Source organism: Stegodyphus dumicola, chromosome 2, assembly GCF_044657685.1.
Source record: "Stegodyphus dumicola isolate Sdum_Otavi_A_Nest chromosome 2, ASM4465768v1".
Classification (NCBI taxonomy): Eukaryota; Metazoa; Arthropoda; class Arachnida; order Araneae; family Eresidae; genus Stegodyphus; species Stegodyphus dumicola.
The window spans coordinates 273,447,601-273,470,145 of NC_140769.1; the positions used below are offsets into that span (position 1 = coordinate 273,447,601).

At 32.3% G+C, this 22,545-nt stretch overlaps 1 protein-coding gene across 1 annotated transcript in view; it reads left to right on the forward strand.

Moving 5' to 3' along the window:
* LOC118200264 (ribosome biogenesis protein BMS1 homolog) overlaps positions 1 to 22,181 on the forward strand; it is an 84,941-nt gene extending 62,760 nt beyond the window's left edge. Inside the window, exons 20-25 of the mRNA XM_085812163.1 lie at positions 6,693 to 6,815; positions 7,544 to 7,639; positions 9,714 to 9,765; positions 9,873 to 10,048; positions 12,164 to 12,322; positions 21,607 to 22,181. Coding sequence (XP_085668289.1) covers positions 6,693 to 6,815; positions 7,544 to 7,639; positions 9,714 to 9,765; positions 9,873 to 10,048; positions 12,164 to 12,322; positions 21,607 to 21,801 — 801 coding nt within the window. The 3' untranslated portion in view covers positions 21,802 to 22,181. The remainder of the gene's footprint in view (positions 1 to 6,692; positions 6,816 to 7,543; positions 7,640 to 9,713; positions 9,766 to 9,872; positions 10,049 to 12,163; positions 12,323 to 21,606) is intronic.
* Positions 22,182 to 22,545: the final 364 nt, after the last annotated feature.

A 22,545-nucleotide genomic window follows, 5' to 3' on the forward strand; every position in this document is an offset into this window, starting at 1 on the left:
TCCCTAAAAAAATGTTTGGAGTTAAAGGAATTAAATCTTTAATGCTTTTTGATATGTATGTCAAAGGACAGGACTTGATGATATTTTCATATAGCTTAGTGGTAATCTAGACTTGCCCTCTCTAAAGTACTCGTCAATATATCCTTTATAATTCTAATTAGTCTTTCCTACCATGCTGATGTAGTGGGGGGACTGAATTTCCATTTTATTTTCTGGGAAAGGTTTCAGAGTTAAATATTGTCTATAAAGTATGTATTATTCATATAAAGTTTGTATTGAAAATGTAATGTCTGGTTTTTTTCTCTGGCCTATGAATTTTTTCAGACTTTGTGTAAATGCTTCTGTGGAGAGAGCAATAACAACCTCGGTGTGTATTACCCAATAACAACATGTAAAAATCACCATGCCTTCATTGCCACAAAGGTACAAAGATGCAGTTAAATTTAAACCCATAATCTGGAAAATTGCAGATTCTGCTACTCTCTGCTAGTAATGATAACGGGGCTCGCATCAAAACTGGTTACCTCAAAATGTCGACATAAACCACATTTTTTTTATTACTTGACAAACGGCATGCTGACATTTGAGAATCTTACATGGGAATTTTCTTTGTGTTTTTCTTTGGTTAACAAGTTAATAACATGGTTAAAAGAAGAGTTATCAGAAATCTAAAACTTTTGTTGTTTTTTCCTCTGGGAGATCTTTGTTCTTGTTAGTATTAGTCCCTTCTTATCCACAAAAGGTTGCAATGGTACTGTTGTCTTTTTATCACGAGATTCAAAAACTTTTTCCTTGAATTAATTCTAAAAGAATTTCTTCTCTTTTGTATTATGCAAAAGTAATGTTATCAAACATGCAAGGACAAGAAAATCCAACTGGATCGAGTATCACAAGTTTTAAGGATAAAATTCTCCTTTTTGTTACTAATGAAGCTTCTTATACTGGAAATTTCTTTGTGTTACAGCTGAGAGTAATTTTTTTGGTACTTTTCCGTTTCGCCGGCGCAAATCTCGCCAAGCAGACTTTGTTGGCAACAACATACAGTATACACATAAAAAATGTTAATTCTAAGAATTTTTTTTTTATTTTGAAGGCATAAACATTTTAATATGGTTTAAAATTTTGTAAAAAGCCAATAAATAAAGACAATAAATTTGTAAAAAGACATTAATTTAAGAATTTACTATGATTTCATGGTTCAATATCCTGATTCGCCGGTTCGTATCACGTGACCCCAAATGATCTCATCTCACGTAAACTACGCTACTAAAATCTAATTCGCTCAGTAATTATCTACATTAATTTCAAGTTAAATCTTAATTTGGAATACAAGTTTAAATGCAAGAATTATTTCAATTCATACGAATAGCTTACTCAGAAATTATGTAAAACCGCAGTGCTTTACTTCGCTAGTGCATTCTCATTAGAATTGATGAATTTAACACTTGATTTCGCCTTCGGATGAGTGGTGTAATTGCGTTCTAATTGACTTAGAACTAATTGACTTATTACCGTGAATTGTCTTAGGGGATAAAATTTAAATATCGTGTAAAAATTCTATATTATTGTATGCCAGTATTGAAAGAAACAATCTGATAAGAAATGGCTTCAACTTGTTTTGAAACTGAGGCGTAAAAGGTTACCAGCTAAGATATTCCGTCTGGCATCAGTTAAACCATTATTGGCGACTTTATCGTTTGCGCCGGCAAAACGGAAAAGTACCATTTTTTTTTCATCCCATATAAGGTTTAATATAGAAATACAATTTTTTGCATTTTCTTTTATTTTTAAAGAAACAATAAACAATTTCTGAGAATAAACGAGATCCCCTTTATGACCACGAATTGTGGGAAACATTCTCTCCATCTGCTAAAGCATCAAAAACTGGCCTAATTTTAGTAGTAGAAGAGTTCTTTATTTCTGGATGGTGTGGTAAATATTGTTCAACTTCATCATGCACGGGAACTTCTATAATACCTTGTAAATTCCAATCCTCAGAAACCTCTTGATAATCACTCAAGTGGCCATTAACAAGTTTATAAACTGTACACAAAAGTCTTTTTTTCAGCGAGTTGTCAACAAGTAGAAATTGGCAGATGTGTTTCTAACCATGGCAGTAATACTGTGTATCTACTATCTTTATCTCAGTTTTTTGTGAAATTTATGCCATGTAGCCGTTTGCAAGTCTTATCAATAGCATTTATTTTCCAAAGATCAGCAGGTGCACTTTCATTAATTAACAAGATTAAAACAGAGATAGTATCATCATGTGCATGTATATTTGCTAACTTTTCCATTACCATCCGTCCTAAATAAGTTTCATTTGCAGTTAATCCACATTTCAGTTTCTTTACTCTGCTGATCATCCCCAGCAGTACCTGTTTAAATAAGAAGTTGTATTTTTATAGATCACCTCAGATGATCTAGATTATTATTGTAATCACTCAGCCATATCCCTTGTCATCTAAATTCTTTCATCCATATTCTTTTCATCATACTTTTTATTATAGCATATATTTTCTTTTGGTCATTAACCTCAGAATTGCATTTAATTCCTTGCATTTTGCTTGTGATTATTTGGTCTTTTTTTATGCTGCTTAACTACTATGAACTACTGAGCAACTAAAAAGCTTCCAAAAAACTCCAAACCTTCAAAAGGTTTATGTTATGTTTAATTTTTTCTAGGTCATACACCTTTTCTGGAGCCAGTTCTTTTGCAATATTTGATCATTAAGACATAGTGTTGACAATGTTTCCAATAAGCCAAGTTTTCTCATTTCCTTGAATTTTGATCTTCAAAGTTTGCGTCAGTACTTCTGGCATATTCATTTGATTCATCAGAATATATTATATAATTTCAGCTTTTTAGTCATATTTATCCTTTTCAATTTCCCTGCAGTTAGATACGTTGGAACAAATAGACAAATAATGTGTTTTTAAACACTTTGTACATTTATCAAATTTTCTGCAATCTTTAGATAATGACCTGGAGTTGAACATATTTCTTTCTTTCACAAATTCTGTTTTCTTTGATCAAATGCCGTACTTTTAGCTAATTTGCACTGTACAAAATCATGGTTGTCATCACAAAATATAGAATTTCTTTTTTTTTAACGGTTTTCCTTTTGTTGATTCATTTTTCAAAAGTCCTGTGGCTTTCGGAATTTTACTCCGTCCTTTCTGGTCATTTCGTAAATACTTTCATTTATTTAACTTTCATTACTTTCTGCTTTAAGTTATTGTTATTTTCTCTTCACCTGCAACTTCTTTCTTCAGGAAAGTCATTAATAGTTCTAACTTATGTAATGAAATATTTTCATCAGCTGAGGCTAAGTTTCATTCCTGTATTCCCAAAATATGATGTGAGAAACAGGCTTCAGCAAAAGGATAAAGCAATAGCTACATTTTTCTGGGTTGTATTCTTCAAACTTTCTCTTGCACTCAAAGGCATTTCTGTTTTATCATATAATCTGAATACAGAAATTTTTTTTACAGAATTACAGTAAGACCCCGCTTAACGCTGTTTCGTTTAGCGCTGTTTCGGTTTAGCGCTCTTTTATTTCAACCCGGGGATTCCACGAAATCGCTCGCAGCATACGGGGATTCCCCGAAATATTATGCAGCGATAGGTTTCAAATACATATCCGAAAGAGTGTACTTGTATTTCTTGTTTGGTGCGGTATTGTACAGACATATTTTGAAGGGGTGAATGTGGAAGATGTCGAAAAATAATTCAAGAAGCAGCGGCTAGTCTTTCTAATGATGAGCTCAAGGAATTAACTGAACAAGAAGAAAACAAAAATGTTGACAGCAGTGATTCAGAAGAAGAGCAAAAAGAACTTTCGATGGCGTTTGTAAAAAGGAGTTTGTCTACCATAACTGAAATAATGGATCAATTCATTGAAAATGATCCGAATTTTGACAGGAGCTCAAAAGTAAGGCATGGTGTTAGAGATGCTCTATCCGTTTATGAAGAACTTTTAAGAGAACAACGCAACAGAAAAAGGCAAACAACATTAGATGCTTTTGTCACAAAAAGGCAGAACACTGAAAACGCGGAAGGCTAACTAAATATGACTGACTGAGAATTTTATTTGTTTTTTTTTTTTAAGAATATTCATTTTGTTATTTATATTTTGTTTTTATTTTTGCAAGAAATAATAATGTGGTATTAATTTGAGCTTTAAGAAATAAATGTTTGGTTTTATTTTTATTAAAAAAACATACTTTTTAAATTTAATACCTAACCAATTTCCTAGCCATCTTCCCCTAACCCCAATATTTACATGTAAAGATAACCTCGTTTAGCGCTGTTTCGCATTACGCTCTACTTTGATGGAACGTATCCCCCGCGTTAAGTGGGGTCTTACTGTACTACTATTTTTCATTGCTAAGGAGATTAATTCCATCACAATGAATTCTACTGAAAGGTCGTTTCTTGCAAGCTTATCTTTCAAATATTCGATTGCTTTATTATAGTTTTCAGAACTAGGGGTAACTCTCTACAAGATCTCTAGCTTTAAATCCAAGTTCAGTACATTGTAGTAGATACTAATATTTATCTTGAGAAACAATTTCCTGATCTTCTTAAATTTTTCTGAATTGCCTTCAAAATCCCAGGTATTATTTTAACTCACCATTAAACTTTCTTAATTCAATTTTAGGAGGTTTAAATTTCTTTTTAACATTTTAATAGCCTCCCTTTTATCTCTAGGTAAAATTTTATTTCTTTCATTAGAGTTCTAGTTACTTTCATGTTGAAATGTATAAATTTATCATTGTATGATTCAAATGTTTCGTACCAATCAATAACTCTAGTACTTAATCATCTAAACTATTTCTTTTTTGCCGTTTATCATCAAGTTGAGTAAAGAAAGAACTATAATTTTACCTAAATCTGGCCCTTTAAAACTTTTGTGAGTTATTCACTGTATCAGACTTAAAAAGACTTAGACAAACAATCTCTAAAGCATTTAAATTCTTCCATAATTTAATTTGAATATAGTGTTGTCACTTAGTAAAGCAAATTTTTAATTAATAAATTCAACTTCAATAAATATTCATTGCAGAATCAATCATTTAGTTTGCAACAGCAATGCTGTTTTTTAAAATAAAAACTCAAAAGTCTTATATTTCATGGACCAAATAAATTTTTAATCAAAATTTTTGGTTTCCAGTTATGAATGCCATTAGTAAGTAATGAAGAAAGTATCAAAGTATTAAATTAAATTTACTCTGGGAACTACTCTGATATGCGCCCTCAAGTTGGCAAATTTCTCGCCAAACATTTTTGGCGAGAAACTTCACGCTGCCATATTACTATCTAAATTTTTTGTCTATATTTGAAACTTTAAGCCTAAAATGTCTCCAAAAACGCAGTTTTCGCACATGCAAAATCTACGTTTTGAACACACGATTCAAGCTAAAAATCCGAAACAAAAACAAAAAATTTAGATAGCAAAAACGTAAAGTTTCTAACCAAAAATATTTGACAAGAATCCATGTACACAGAGACATGTTTTAACTTAAAAAAACATCTACGAATGGTGCAATGTAGGCAACGAACGAATCTACGAACTCGCACACCTCGCTTTAATAAATTAACATAACAACAATGAATTTCAAAGAATACCATGTACACAGCATCCTGTTTAAACTTAAAAAAACATCTACGAATTGCACAATTTAGGCAAGGAACGAATCTATGAACTCGCACACCCCGCTTTAATAAATTAACATAACAACAATAAATTTCAAAGAATACCATGTACACAGCATCCTGTTTAAACTTAAAAAAACATCTACAAATTGCACAATTTAGGCAAGGAACGAATTTATGATCTACGCACACCTCGCTTTAATAAAATAACATAATAACAATAAATTTCAAATAATACCATGTACACAGCGTTCTGTTTCAAAAACAACAATAACGACAGAAATTCGTACTAAATAACCAATGAACATAACATTCTACAAAATAAGAACAAGAATAAAATAAAATGCACTTACCATAAATTAATGCTTCTTCGAGCAGCAGATATACTAATTTTATACTGCCTTTAACATGCCGCCACGTAATCACTATCGTACACACTCCAGAAAATTCATACTATGGTTCACAAATAAATAAAATCACAAATCCCTACTTCAATCATGCACAGCCATTAAAAATAATCTCCCAGAACCTCTTTCCACACCTCCAAATACCCACTACCCCTCAACAGGATGGCCACAATGATATTTCCTTTTGCCGAACTTCAATTCAACAACTTCTACCATTTTATCTTTCCCTCCCATCTTCTCAGACGCGAATCAACGAGCTCCAGCGAAAGATTGTTCAACGTCAACAGGGTTGCCATTGAAAACGCAATTGTGCCAATAACCAGCGCAGAACATATATTGCCACATTTGGTGAAATTAGGACGTATATCAGAGTTGTACCTTACTCTGTACTTATGTTCAAATGAGGTATCTAGTAATTCCTCATCAGAATTAATATGTAGTAGCTGTTAGAACAAAGAACAACAAAACATGTACATCAGTCATGGATTCCAGTGTATTTTATTTAGTTAATTTCAATTTCATAACATAATCAGTGCATTTTTTCCTTACTTCATCAATTGCATGTATACATACAGATATTAATTCATTATATCACATATATTGTCATATATTTATTTGTTTTTTAGAGCAATTTTAGAATTGCTGCTGTAGGATCTGTAACAGAAGTAAATAAGATGACAGATATTGTAAAAAAACTTAAACTTATTGGAAGACCATGTGAAATTTTCAAGAAGACAGCTTTTATTGAGGTAAATTTTCATATATATGTGCATCTCTGGTTGCTGTTTTTTCTATGTGGTGCATACATTAGGACAATATCATATATTACGGTTGCTATTTTTTTCTGTATGGTACATAAATTAGAATAATATCATATCATAGAAAATACCTTCTAAATTAATATTTAGTAATTATCTTCAATTTTGGTCTGGTGTGTTTATAAAAATCATTGTTCTGAAAGTTATTACATGTTTTGATAGATATAGCTTAAAAATAATCGTAAACTTTTAGATGTAAATTTATTTACAATTATATATGTGCAATAATTTTTATTGAATGTTCTTAAAACAATACCATAAACACTTTTCCTTATATTTTTATTGGAAACAAGAGTACAGGAACCTACCTAAAATTAGATAGAATTTTATAATTATTGTACTTTCAGTGTTATTTGTTAGAGTAATATAATAATAAAGTTTTATTGATAATAGAATGATAGTAGTAGAATAGTAGTATTTTGTTAGAATAATGAAAATTTATAATCATTTTGCTTCTATTTTTTGGTTATATTTCTGGCCTTCTTGAAATGTAATATGATGAATAAATGTGTTAGTTAATACAAATATGAAAATTCATTTTCCTTTTGCATGTGTTTGTAGCATGAAGTAGCATAATGATAGTTTATTTAGGTTTTATGAGCTGGTTTTCTCTTTTTCTTGCAATTCATAAATAACTAAATGCTTGTATTCGTTTTTAGGGTATGTTCCATTCAGCTCTAGAGGTGGCAAAATATGAAGGTGCTGCTATAAGAACAGTTAGTGGCATCAGAGGACAGATCAAAAAAGCATTAAGGGTAATGATTATTCTTAACTAGCCAATAAAAACAACAAATATGTTATGCATGTAAAGTTTTTTAAAGGATTGCTAAAAGTGGAATTTTTAAAATTTAATGAATTTTGAAATTGTTTATGGCTTTTAAAATTTGGACTTCTCCAAGGAGGACTTGAAATTTTAAAAGAAGGGGTTAAATCAGTGTGAAATACATTTTAATTCTGTTTTAATTGAATATTCATTCATCATCATATTATAGACAAATGAATATTATAAATATATATTTATTGTAGATTTATGAAAAATATTTGCTTTGTGTGTATGTGATAATTGCATCATGTGACAGTGTAGAAATTTAGTCAACAATGTACAATCAACTTCATTATAGCAAAACTGTATATGCTGACTTGTTTCATTCACAATTTTCAAAGTTCTCTAAAACTGAAGTGTCTTTTCTTAACCATAGCTGAATGGAACATTGAAAAAGAAAGTAGGATATTCAAACAATAATGTGTACATAAATTATGTTCATAAAACTAATAATATGTACATAAAGTATATTTATAAAATTAAGTAAATAAAATCAATATTATATGACTCATTTAGCATAAAAATAATCTGACATGCACTAATATTTTCTGCAATTTTTTTCACAATTAACATATTCTCTAAGTCTTTTTTTTTTTTTTTTTTCCCTGTATACAATTCTACATTTTCTAGTACCCCTGAGAACTTTGCTCAATCTTGATATCATCCAATGCTTCTTTCATTTTTTGAACATAAATCCTTGGCGATTCCAGTTTCAGTCATTGAGATATTATTTCTTAATTCACAATCATTGTTTCTCCATTATTCTTTTCAATTGTTGTGTTTTTCCTTTTCTTCCATCAGTTCAGTTGCCATTCTGAATGTGCAAATTCTTAGTTGTTGTCCAATAACTTAGCTAGCTGCTCAGCTTTGTTTCCAGGCTCATTAAGGAAAACTTCTGAAGTGTTCAACTAACTTTTGAATTATAGTTGAATAAAATTGAACAACTATTGAAATAGTTCAACTAACATTTTCTCTATTGTATTATTAAAATATTTTTACATAATTTTTATTTGCATTGAACTGAACATGGCAGAATTTTCTCCTTGTTTTTCAAGATATTACATGCAGTTGATTAACTTAAGCTCTACTTTTGATACACCTCTGGTTGCAGAAGACCATGTTCAGTATTGCTGAAGATCTGCCTTAGTACTTAATGTTGTGATATTTTAATTGTTCAAAATATAAAATTAAGATGGAAAAGGTAAGATGGGAAAGGTACTCATCAGCTCTTGCACCCCTTCCTGCATCCAGAGTAAATTATTTACTTCAAGCAGAGTGATTTCCATTGAAAGTTGGTACTTTCTGATGATTGACAACTTTTTCCCATTTTTTGTCCCTGTCTATTCTCTTTTGTTGTTTAAATGAGCATCTAACAGATGTTTGCATATGTAAAATCAAACTTAATAGATATGCAAGAATCTTGTCAACCTTTTTTTTTTTTTAAAGTTTTGAAGGTTTATGGATTTGAAGACTTACGTTTAAAACCTTCACTAGATCTGAGCATCATGTTCATAGCATGAGCAAATGTCAAAAATAACTGCATTTTTGCTTTGTTATGATGCCATTTGGAGTATTTAACTTACTAATGATTAAGTTTCATTAGTAATTCAAATAATCATAAGTACTGAACCACCTGCAGCTTAATAATATGTTCGCTTATTAAATTCACATTTTATTAATAGTATATTTTATGAAAATGGCAAATTTTATTTATATTTTTGTATTTTTTTAAAATCTGTTTATTGTATTGAGGAAAATCTATTGATCTTTTATAGCTGCATGATTTTATGTGATTAGGTTTTAAAGAGCATATTTTATCAAATAAATTATAACAGTTATTACAGAATTTTCATTGTATTGATTTCTTTCATTTATATTTTGAATTGTTTTATAGTTTTGTGGATTTGGTATTAAATTAAATAGCCATTTAAATTACTTGAGCTGTAGAGCAGGTATGTTTACATTTTTATTACATAACGTAATTTTTTTTTAACATTCCATTTTAGATACCTCCTGGGGTCTTTCGTGCTACTTTTGAAGATAAAATTATCAAAAGTGGTAAGCGCATATTTTTTTTAGAAATTACATTTTTCACATCTGAATAATTTTAGAATACATTTTAGTTGATTCTGAGATTAGATGCATAATATTTAAAATATATTTAGATATTGTATTCCTACGTACTTGGGTGAAAGTCATAGTACCTCAGTTCTGCATTACTGTAACATCTCTGCTTTTGCCTCCTGATCAGAAGGCAAAGTGGCAAGGAGCAAGAACTATTGGTCGACTGCGTTATGAGAAAGGGCTCCATGCTCCTGTTAATGAAGATTCACAATATACTGTAAGTGTTTTTTTTTTTTTTCTGAGTTTTGTTACAATTTTGATTAATTCATAAAAATCTTTTATTGTAACTTTAGGGGGGGACCAGCTTATTTTGAAACTGAAAATTAAAAAAAATATATATCTGAAAGGTTTCAGATTTTAAATTACGTCTAATGGAGCGTTTTTGTAACGTTTTGTGTGTTACCTTTATTTATTAATTATCATATTCTTTGCACTTAAACCATAAAATTCAGTTCAACAGAAATGTCGCAAAATAATTTTAAAATGAGCATATCTTTAGAATTTCCAATACACAGTTCCGCATGCTGGAGACAAAAAGGTTTTTTTTTTTTTTTCCTCTCCTGTAGAAATGTTGCCATTGCTCGCTCTTAAATCATTGAGCTTGTTAATAACAAATTTGTTAAAGTTTTACAAAATACGAAATAGATAATAAAACAAATTCCATGTTCCGAATTTGGGCTTTCGGATGCCCATATTCACAGTAGGATTACGTCATTCAAAATTGGATTGCTCTAGGTACCGTTGTTTTATCACAACACGAGAAACATACAGACATTTATGCAGACTCTTCATTATTTAATTTCTTCAAATATAATGCAGGACTCTAGCATTTGGTGGCAACAATTTGAAAAGTGATACGCCATTTATAGTGATTCAATGCAAAATCGCAAAATGAAAATAGTTCTTCAGGGACAAAGCCCCTTTATACTAAAAAACATTTTTGTAATAGTAGCCTTCCTCCTATTTCTTTCTTTTCCTTGTGTGTGTGCATTCATTTAAATAATTATATTTAATAATAATGTGTAATTACCTACTTGTTTATCTTCTGATGTTGCAGCTGAAGTAAATGTAGGAACTTCACAGGAGAAGGGTTTAAAAAAAAAACCTTTATTAAACTCTTATTAAAATCCACAGTGTGCCAAATTAACACTAACACACTATGCCTCACTGGAGCGGTAACTTCTATAACAAGAACTGTACTAAAATTCAAAGATATTAACAAGCAGTAGAATTACTCTACAGGGCTCATATAATCCTGTTACCTGAAACCGCATTGAAATCTAGTGGCAGCAAAGTAATAGCTGTTAAGCCACATTAACGAGCAGTAAATGCAGAACCAGAAGCTCACGCTACAAACTATCTGATTTTCCCTTCTAGAGCTCTGTATTTAAATCTTTTTTCCTCAAGTTAGAATTTGCGTACCTTCACACACGCTAGCAAATTTAAATATTTTGTCATTGACAATTAGGGGAATGAAGGCTTATAGAAAAGAAAATATAACTTGACCTTTAACTGATTAGTGAAAATAAATATAAATCCTTACAAATGGTTGTATTTTCTGTGCTTTGTTTATTTTGTCTGATGGTTAAAACAATTTTAAAAATCAGTTTCTTCAAAGTGCATAATGCTGTTCATGCTTAGAATGCTTAAGAGAAAATTGAAAAAGAATATATTTATTACTATATTTTTAGAATAAGAAAGTTATAAACTGCATATTCCATACATGAAATATATTTTTATTTAATTCCTTACATAAATTAGTTTTGCTAAATTATTATTTGTGATTTTACTTTAAAGGAATAACAGTTGAAATTCAATTTGTTCACATGGTGGTAGAACTGCTAGCTGCTATGCCTTGGGTCTTGTTCAAAATCCCAGAAAATGCATAGCTGTTCATTTGTGTGTAATATCTTTGTGGCACGAGGGCACTTAAAATATTGTCAAGTTGAAAGTCCTTTCGAGAGGTGGGTGGTAGGATGAACATTAGTTTGAGACTATTGAGGGTTCATCATCAAAATTGGAATGGATAAGTCCAGTGGTAGAGCATAACAGCTGGTGTGCTAAACCCCAATAGACTGTTTGCTCCTTTTCAGTGCAAAAGTATAACAATATATCTTAGTTGTTTTTCAGTCTCATTATTTACTTTTATAAATATCTGAAGTTTTTATTAAGCATTTCACTAAAACAAAGGAATTACATTGTACTGTTTAAGTAGGAAGTTAACATTTAAAAAAGTGAATTATATTTTATAATATTTTTAATCTATTTTAATTACAAGTGTTATTGCTCTATTTCTGGAATGCATATTTATATTAAAAAATATTTTGTACAGCCCATCGAAAGAAAACTGAAGCAGTTTGCACCTTTGGTGGTTCCCAAGAACTTGCAGAAAGCTTTACCATTTAAGGATAAAATTGTACATAAACCAAAGAAACAGCAAGATCCAGAGAATGAAAGGGTGGCTGTTATCAAAGAACCTCATGAAAGAGAAGTAAGACATTTATTTTGTTGTTGTTTACCACTCTGTATTTCCTCTATTTAAAGATCCAAACTAATGAGCAAAAATGTGGTGGGGAAACATCTAAATTTTTTTTTTTTTTGTTGTTGTTTTAAAAATGCTCTTCAAAAGTAGATTATATTTCATTTATTACCTAAGTAGATTCAAATAATATAGCGTTTTTGAGTAAAAAATAAAAGTGTTAAGAGTTAAAAAAAATTTTCTCATAATATGCATACAGATTTAATTTTTAATAATTTTTGGGTGGGGGCTATGAAAGTATTAAAATGTACACATGTACTATTTTTATATGAAATTTAATTTTATCCATTTAGCAAATATGGTAAACTAACAGTTAATACTTTTCACCGCTCTTCCCCTCCCTCTCCCCAAAGTAATATATGTGCTGTAAAAGCGCAACTATTTGGCATTCAATTAACTGGAAAGTTCCAATAACCAGAATGCTGTAGAATTTTAGAAAAATCCCTCCCTCCAAAAAATTAAGTATATGTGAGATTTGTGAAGCCACTATAAAGCATAATAAGGCATAATCACCAAACAGTGTGATTCAGCACCAATAATGAAAGCATAATATCACAGCACAGTCCTAAGATCTTTGCACTGATTTGTGTAAAACTGTTTAATTCTCAATAAGTCACTTTAATTTTTTATAAAGAAGGATATAAGTAAACTGATATTTGTCTACTTTTCTCTTGCATTTTAAAGAATGATAAAATTTGGGACATGTCTTCTGTGGGATAGCATGCAGTGGAGTATATTCAAAGATGTGGGATCATAGTGTAGTGTTTCTCCCTTTTATTTATTAACTAAGTGTGTACGAACCTAGTGATCTGCTAAGGAATAATCACTTAACCCTTATATATACCGGATGTTTGTCAATTTTTTAACCTCCTAACAATTGCTAATTTTACTGCACCAAAAGCTGCAATCGCAAGTTTCTAGTGTTTTCTTTTGATTCTAAGTGGGAGTATTACCCAATCAATGCTCAATGTTTTGCTGTTATGAAATTAATATACTTTGCTCCAAGGTATCATGTCTGAAGATTCATAAATTCTATTGGAGGGGCAGAAAACATTCAAAATCAGCAAATATACGTAGCGTATTCGGAAACTACGTACTGTTTCATTCGAGCGCCGTCGCAGCGCTGTGGTAGGCGTCCCGTGCATGCACACTAGTCTTTCTTGTTCACCGACTTTCAATTGTCGCCATTTTGGTAGCTCTGTGTTGTATTTTCAGTTTGCTGTGCACATTCAAAATGTTTAAGACAATTAGTTCTCCCGCTGACTGTGAGATTCGCGCCGTGATTAAATTTTTGAACGCGAGAAATGTTAAACCGGCCAAAATTTATCGTCAAGTGACAGAAGTTTACGGTAAATACGCGATAAGTGATGGAATGGTGAGAAAGTGGGTAAGAATGTTCAATGCAGGTCGAACAAATGTCCATGTCGAGGCTCGGAGTGGTCGGCCTTCTGTTGTCACCGATGATTTGGTAAGGAAAGTTGATGAAGCAATTCATGAGAACAGACGCTTCACAATGACAACTCTTTCAGATGCATTTCCACAAATTTCACGTACTGTTTTGTTCAAAACCGCTTGAATTATCGCAAACTGTGTTCCCGATGGGTTCCAAAAATGCTCACTGATGTTCAGAAAACAAAGCGACTTGGTAGTGCCCTGACATTTCTCACGCGGTACAGTGATGAGGGAGAAAACTTTTTAAACCAAATTGTGACAGGTGATGAAACTTGGGTGTGTCATTTCACACCAGAATCGAAACAACAATCGATGGAGTGGAGACACACTCATTCTCCGAAAAAACAAAAGTTCAAAGTGACAATGTCATCACAAAAAATCATGTGCACTGTCTTCTGGGATAGGAAAGGCGTTTTGCTTACTGAATTTCTTCGCAGAGGTGAAACCATTAATGCGGCACGATATTGTGAGACTTTAACAAAACTAAGGCGTGCCATTCAAAACAAACGAAGAGGAATGCTCAGTAAAGGAATTGTGTTCCTCCGTGACAATGCTCGGCCCCATGCTGCTGGTGTCGCTCAATCGTTAATTTGACAGTTTCATTGGGAGCAGTTCGATCATCCGCCGTACAGCCCGGACTTGGCGCCGTCCGACTATCACTTGTTCCTGCACATGAAGCGCGAGCTTGGTGGCAAGCGCTTTGGATCTGACGATAACACGAAAAATGCTGTGGAGTCGTAGTTATCGAAACTGGCGGGAAGTTTCTGTGACGATGGTATACAAAAACTGGTCAACCGATATGACAAGTGCTTGATCATTGGCGGAAACTATGTTGAAAAATAGTTTAAGACATGTATTTTCATGTGAAAATAAAATTGGATTCGAAAAAATTGTTTTACTATTTTTTTTTTTTTTCAAACGGTACTTAGTTTCTGAATATGCCTCGTATAATACGTACACATGCTGAAGCTTATATATTTACTGCATTTCAGTCAGCACTGATAATTAAAAGAGGATTATTTATACAATTTTAAGACCGGTATATAAAATATACCGCCGACCACACTGAGGCCAATAGATGGCAGCACAAGGCTTCTGCTTTTCTACTCCATGAGATGACAGAATTTCTTTATACTATAATTGTTTGTGATGTAATATTTTGTCTATGATTAATTTACGTGTTGTTTAGGATTCAGTATTATGTTCATGGGGGATGGGGATTTTACTGACTCTGTGCTAAGAATGAATATAAGTATTGTAGTTCCTTTTTATTCTTGTCTTATAACTCCTGTTGTGTTTCTCATTCATCTCTGTTTAGCTAAATTTTTAATTTCACCACTTCACTGTTTTTTTTTATGAAGACTCATCGATTTCAAAATTGACGTCTACCTTCTAAACATTACACAATTGCAGGGGTTAAATGTGGCATGTTAGCCCCTAAAGACAGCAGTCGCTTCGTGTTTTTCAAAATCCTAGAATGCAGTGAAAATGATAAGAAGTGATCGACAGCTAATTTGTCTTGCGATCTTCACTAAGATCACACAAAAGTAAAGCTCACTTACAGACATGAGAATAAGAAATGTATTAGGGTGAGTCAAATGAAAGTGAGCCAACCCCTCCTCAGCAAGATGGGTTCGGTCCATCATCTGCGGTGCATGCGCGTAGCACAGAGACAGCCTTCATTTACGAAAGTGGCGCGAAAGTGTGAGGTTAAAGTTCTTTAAGGCGCTCTTACACTGGGTTGAAGACAGTAGCGTGACATAATGGACCCTCCAAAAGAGGAACAGCGTGATGTGGTCAGGTTTTTGACAGCTGAAGGTGTTTCCCAACATGAAATTAGTCGCCGTATGACTGCTGTGTACAGTGAACATCGCATCGCATTGGCCACTGTGAAGCGTTGGAGCAAACGGTTCAGAGAAGGACGTGAAAGTTGCAAAGACGATCCAAGACCGAGCCAAAGCCACCTTGCAATCACCCCCGACACAATTGCGCAGGTTGATGAGCTGATTAGACAAGAACGGAGGATAAGCGTCGATGAACTGGCAGAGCGTGTGAACATCAGTCACGGTTCGGTTCACACCATAATTCATGATCATCTCGGTTATCGGCTTTTGTGTGCTCAATGTATGCCCAAGATTTTGAACGACCGCCAGAAGACGGAGAGGTTCGGCGCTGCTTTGACTCATTTCATATGGTATCACAATGAGGGTGACGACTTCTTGTCTGCAATTGTGACCGGAGACGAATCATGGTGCCACCACTACGAACCTGAAACACGCCGGCAAAGCTTACAGTGGAAACATTTGAATTCACCACGCCCCAAGAAAGCAAAGGCTGTCATTTCCTCGGGAAAGGTGCTTTTTTCCGATCGTCAGGGGCCATTACTGATTGAATTTGCTAAACGTGGAGAGACTATCAATAGTTCGCGATATTGTGCAACGCTGGATCGGCTGCGTGTCGCAATCAAGAACAAACGACCTGGAAGATTGACGAATGGTGTGATCTTGTTACACGACAATGCTCGTCCCCCCGTCGCTGATGTGGTTAAGACACAACTGGCAAAGTTCAAGTGGGACACGCTGCAACATCCTCCATACAGCCCAGATTTGTCGCCATGTGACTTTCACATTTTCGGGAAACTGAAAAAACATCTCAAGGGTACCAGATTCGTGTCGGACGACGCCGTGAAGGAGTCGGTTACAGACTCTTTGAATCGACAGCCCAAGGAGTTTTATGAGACGGGGATCACACGGCTCATTTGTCAATGGGATAAATGTCTCAATGTTCATGGAGACTACCTTTAAATAAAGTACTCTGTTTGTCATATATTCGCATTGGCTCACTTTCATTTGACTCGCCCTTATACTTTGGGTCCGTCTCTTAGTGGAATGGAAAACCTGATGATTTGAAAGTATGCTTTTATTCTTGAGGATATTGTCTTTGTTAATTTCAGATGAGAAACTAAGGAACACAAGAGAAATTTTCCCCCTGGGTTAGGATGCAAGTACGTGGTTTTCGAAATAAGTGTTCACAGTTGGTGAAAGGAGGGAAAATATTTAAGGCCAGTTTTAGATGCAAAGCCTTTGGAAGGAATAACATGAGGCCAAATGTTTATTTACTTATTTATTTTTTCAATTTTGATGAAGCATGCCCTTTTTGTATATTATCTAAAGTAGGGGTCTTCAACCTTTCGTGCCCGAGGGCCACATCAATAAATTCACAAAGATCTGTGGGCCACATGTCTGTCAAAAAATAATGAAGTCAGAAAATTTCAATGAAAAAGTGAAGTTCATTTTGTAAGACTACAGTTGATTCTAAGTGAAGAGATAGTGTTACAAATTTATATATATATACATTGATTCCAAAAAGTTGAATGGAAATCGAATTAAAATGTTTTGCAGCTTTTTTTAACTATGAAAAATGTATAAAGATGATTGATTGTACAGAACAATGTTACAAAATGCATTTACAATAAAAAAAAGGGAAAAAAAAAACTTACATTACTGGTGGGAGATAGTAATTACTTTAATTTGAATGTGAAATTTGACATTGCTTTTGCTTGATTAAATCTTCAATATCTGGTTTAATCTGTGTTGTTGCAATTCGGAAAGTTTCCTCGAAATGTCTGTCTGTCAGCCGTGTTCTTGTTATTGATTTTAAGAGTTTTCATTTTACTAAAAAGCTGTTCACATATGTAGGTACTGCCAAAGATAGAAGACATGGAGAGTGCATGTTTACGAATTCCTGGATACTTGTCTTTGGTCACGTACTTCGAATAAAAATCAATTAATGTAGGATTTTCAAGAAGTTTGCATTTTACTGCAGAATCACACTGTAAATCTGTAAATTCTAATTGAAGTTAAGGTGATTTCCAACGTCAGTGTAGCTGTTGTGAATTGTGACTTCTAATGTCTACTGAAAATGGCGAGGAGAACATTCTCATAAAAATTTCATTTTCACGAATATCGGAAAATCTTATTTTGAATTCCTCTTTCAAATTTGAAATGCATTGTACATAATTATTTGAATTCGATGTTTTAGAGTTCTCCAAACACTCCATCAATTTTGGAAAGTGACTGGAATTCTTATTTAGCAACTGACTTTTCTACAGGATTAATTTAGTCTCAAAAGCTTTCACAAAGAAATAAAGATTATGAACAAGTAGATCTTTTTCCAGTAAGCAATAGTTCAAATCATTGAGATAACCTGTAATATCGACAAGAAATGCAAAGTCTCTCAACTATTTCTCATCACTAAATTCATGAACAGATTTTCCTTTAGATTCCATTAATTGTTGAACTTCACTCTTCAAAGAAAGCAGGTGCTGATCTTCCCTCGGCTCAACCAACATACACAACATTACCATATTCAGCTTCCAAATCACTCAAGAACTGTTGAAAACGCCTGTAATTAATTCCTTTAGACCGAATGAAATTAACCAATTTTAGAACAGCATTCATCACATGTTAAAAGTTTGAGAACGATTTCTTGCACGAATTTCTATGATGCAGTGAAAAGTCATCATAGTATTATTCTCACTTGCCTTCACATCAGATTTGAGTAATGTTGTTACTCCTGTTTTCTCTCCAATCATAGATTTAGCACCATCTGTGGTTATAGCAGATATATTACTGAAGTCTAACTCACATTTATTCAAAGTTTGTGTCAAGACTCGAATACGAATCTGTTCCTCGTATTGTACCTTTAAGTGCAATGACACTGGCTAGTTCCTCTATCACTGTGAAGTCTCTATCAATGTCACAAATAAAAATGGCTATTTGCAGAGTATCTGTTGCATATGTGTATTCATCCATTGCTACAGAATAAAATTCAATTTTTTTGCAATTGGATTTTAATTTAATTTATATCTGCTGCCAGATTCTCTATCCATCTCGCTACTGTCACACCAGAGAAGCTAATATTCGATATGACTTGAACCTGTGATGAGAAAGCACATCAACTGCACTCTGAAGACATTCTTGTACAAATTCTTCATCAGCAAAGGGTTTTCCACGCTCAGCAATTTTTTCTGCTATCATGTAACTAACGCAAACACTTTTTTCAGATTCTTTATTCGCTGTGGTGAAGAAAGACTGCTGAAAATTTAATTTTGATTTGAATTCACTCACCTTATTACTTCCAAAATGACCTTCCAATGCAGAATATTTCTCACTGTGCTTAGTATCATAATTTCTCTTAATGTTGTATTCCTTCTTCACAGCTATACTGTCGTTGCAAGTAAGGCAAACTGCCTTACCTTTATGTACAACATAAAAAAATAAAGATATGACCTTTTTTCTTGAAAAAAATGCACTTTTCCTTCAATTTTTCTTTTTCTTTCTTTCTTCTTTTTATTATTATTTTTATTTATTTATTTATTTATTTATTTTATTATCATCATGGCTTGCCAATGTGTACTTATTCAAAGACCATAAATGCTTCTGAATTTTAAATCAATCTTAAAATCAACTGTAGAAAATCTGCTTATCACCAAATCAAACAGGATGTTTATGATCACTGATCGGTTTGATAAGTAATTGCAACATTAATAGATATAGAATTCTGTTAATTTATTGTCCCCTCTATAGTAGTGGCATGCTCAAGGTCACCTTTGGCGAAATAGAAATATTGACGAAAGATTGACATCTGTTGGAAACCTGTTAGAAATAAGAATCTACCCTTTTTTTATGGAATTGAGATTTTATACATAGTCGGTATTTTTATTTTTAAAATTACATAAGATAAAGTGAAATTTTTGCAAAAATTCATCATTTTCAGAAACTTTTATCTCAAATAATATCAGGCATGTCAATAAAATGTTTTAAATATCAAGAATAAGAAAAAAACCCAGTTTTTTTATGAAAAAAAGCTGGCAAGGCAATTTTGCTTTAAATCGAAATTTCTTAAAATTCTTCAATTTTTCTTCAAATTCAATTGTAGGGCCACCAAAATGCCTTCAGCAGGCCATGGGTTGAAGACCCCTAATCTAAAGTATAAAATATAATAACTTCAAAAATGCAACAGAGCTTTCCATCTGAGTAATAGTGCTTCATTTTTAATTTTTTCCCCCTGATTTACATCAATCACCTCACATTGTAATAGTTCAATTACAGCATGATATGCTTTACGCATGCAGTGTTATATTTGCTAATTTTTTTCATAAAATAATAATATTGAATTTAAATCACTTTCAAAAGCTTTTTACCCATATTTTACATCACTCTGTTCACCTGGGTGGCATCATCAAAGTGCACATAAACATACATTTTATTTTCAAAATTTTAAATTTCTAGCTAAATTTTAAAAGTTTTTAGCTTCAGACTTGCATAACTATACTGAAGCACTCATCTTTATAAATGCACATTAAAAGTACAAAAAAAAAAAAAAAAAAAAAAAGATTTAATTTCTAATTTTGTGTTTCTAGAGTCCTTAAGTTATAATTTATGCAAAATTTTACCACAATTTAAATTATTTTATATACTGCCCCTCAAAGGTTTAAGTCCAGAAACAGAAATGTGAAATTCAAGAAGGGTTAATTACCTTTTATTGCACTAACTAAAAGGTGTACAGTTGGTCCCTTCCTCAGGACATACAACAAAGCCTTCACTTGGGCTTAAACTCAAAAATATAAGAAATAAGAACATAACTAATGGCTAACTAAATAGATTTAGCCGAAGCTGACACAATTCTAACTAGTTGGCCCCTAAATATTGAATTAGCTAGTGAAGCTATCAAGGGCCCGTAATACGGCTGAGCGTAGTAACAGCTTAGAGAGACGTGGTCAAAAGGCAAAACGTGCACTAGTCAGAAACTCTGATTCCCTCTCTCAGTGGAACTTCGACTTAAATACTACTCCTTCTCATTTGCATTAAACATGACTCTAAAAACACATTCTGGTAAGAAATTTATAAGCTGAAATTAGGAGATAGGAAAGGAGCATAAAAAATAGCTGTTAGAATAAATCTTACTATGGGATCAGTAAAAATGGTTATTAATAGGCATGATATGCAATTTTATTTGAAAGTGGAATAATAGTGCCAAACAAAATGTAGCAACAAAAATTATGCTAAATGATTTTGGTTTTTTATATGCGATATCTGTGGTTTGTATCTGTTGATTATTCAACTTAACAAAGAATGTTTTAAAATGAGACAAAATATTTTAGGTTGACATGTAGAAACCATATTTAAACATAAATAAATGTAGGAACTTGAACAATGTAGGAACTTAAACAAATGACCTGTTTGCTTTATTAGCTAGAGTGGAATGGTCAGGTTGATCAGGGCAGTCTTCTTGTGTTGCTTTATGCAGGACTGCTGTACTCAGAATTAAGTCCAGATGTATGGATGGTTGAAGGGAAGGTCTGTGTTATTACACAGTTTGATCAAACCATCCATTCTACCTCCAGCTAACAAATCAATGTCATCTGCAGAAGCTCTGACTTAAGTTTAAACATGCTATTAGCATATCAACCTTTATCTCATTGTTAATTTCATTTTAACTGTCTGTGCCATTTAATTCTTCAATATGAGCAGAGAATGATCCATTTCTTTAAATCTCTGCTGTAATGATTGACAAAGTCTCCAGTGACTTTCATGGTTAACAGGATTTTGTACTTTTTATATGCCCAACTGTCTGGAATTTTCACATATCTGTTATTAGGCATTTTATAAGCTTTCTAGATAGTTGAGTTGTAACTTCACATTTAAGCTTTTATATTATTTTATATTGCACATATTTCATACTAAACTTTAAAGAAATTAAAATGTTTTTTTGCTTTTCAGATATCTAAAGTCTTAAGTATGTTAAAGACTGTACATAAAATGAAAATGAAAAAGGAGAATAAAGCAATGTGGCTGAGAGCTAGAGCACACCGTAAAGAAAAGCGTGCAAATGAAGCCATTCACCACCAAAAAGTCCAGCAAATGAAAAAGCGAATTCTTCGAAAGAAGCACATTAAGGCACCGGATATGCAGTAATTTGTACATATGAATAAAGATTATTTATATATTTTTATATAGAAAATGTCTAATTTTTTGTGTTATTGCAGAAAAAAAAATCTTGCCCAAATTTCATTTAATTTCTGTAGTTACCTTTGGAATAGAGGTTAGAAGAATAATTTCATGGATAATCATGGAATTACAAAAACATCAGAGTTAGGGATGAGATTCAAGAATTCAGTATCACTTTTTGAAAGTTAAGTTTTGACATACCATTTGTAGACTGCTGTGTATATTTGAATGAATACTGTTAAATTCTGTGTGCTAATTTGTGATATTACCATTGACCTATATGAGGTTTGACTCATTCAAATTTAACTTTACTGTGACTTGAAGAATAAATTAATCTTACCCTTTTAGCTTTTCAATAATACTTAATGCTTGTTTCAGCCTTGCTCATTTTTTATTTTTCTCTCCTTTTATTAAGTTTTGAAATTCTTTGAAGAAGAAATTTAGACTAATTACATTTACATTACTTCACAGCCATTCTTTTTATTGCAAATTAAAATAATGTCTTTTAAAATTTTAAATAATTTTTTTATCCATATTTAAAAAAAATAGCAATTTAATCGTTAATTCAATATGTAAATAGAGATAATATAATGGGTGATTCTGAAGCAAAGAATATATATTACAGTGGCAATAAAGATAAACATTATTGTTACTGTGATATGATGTAAGAGAAATGATGTGTAAGTATAAGGTAAGTGATGAATATAACAA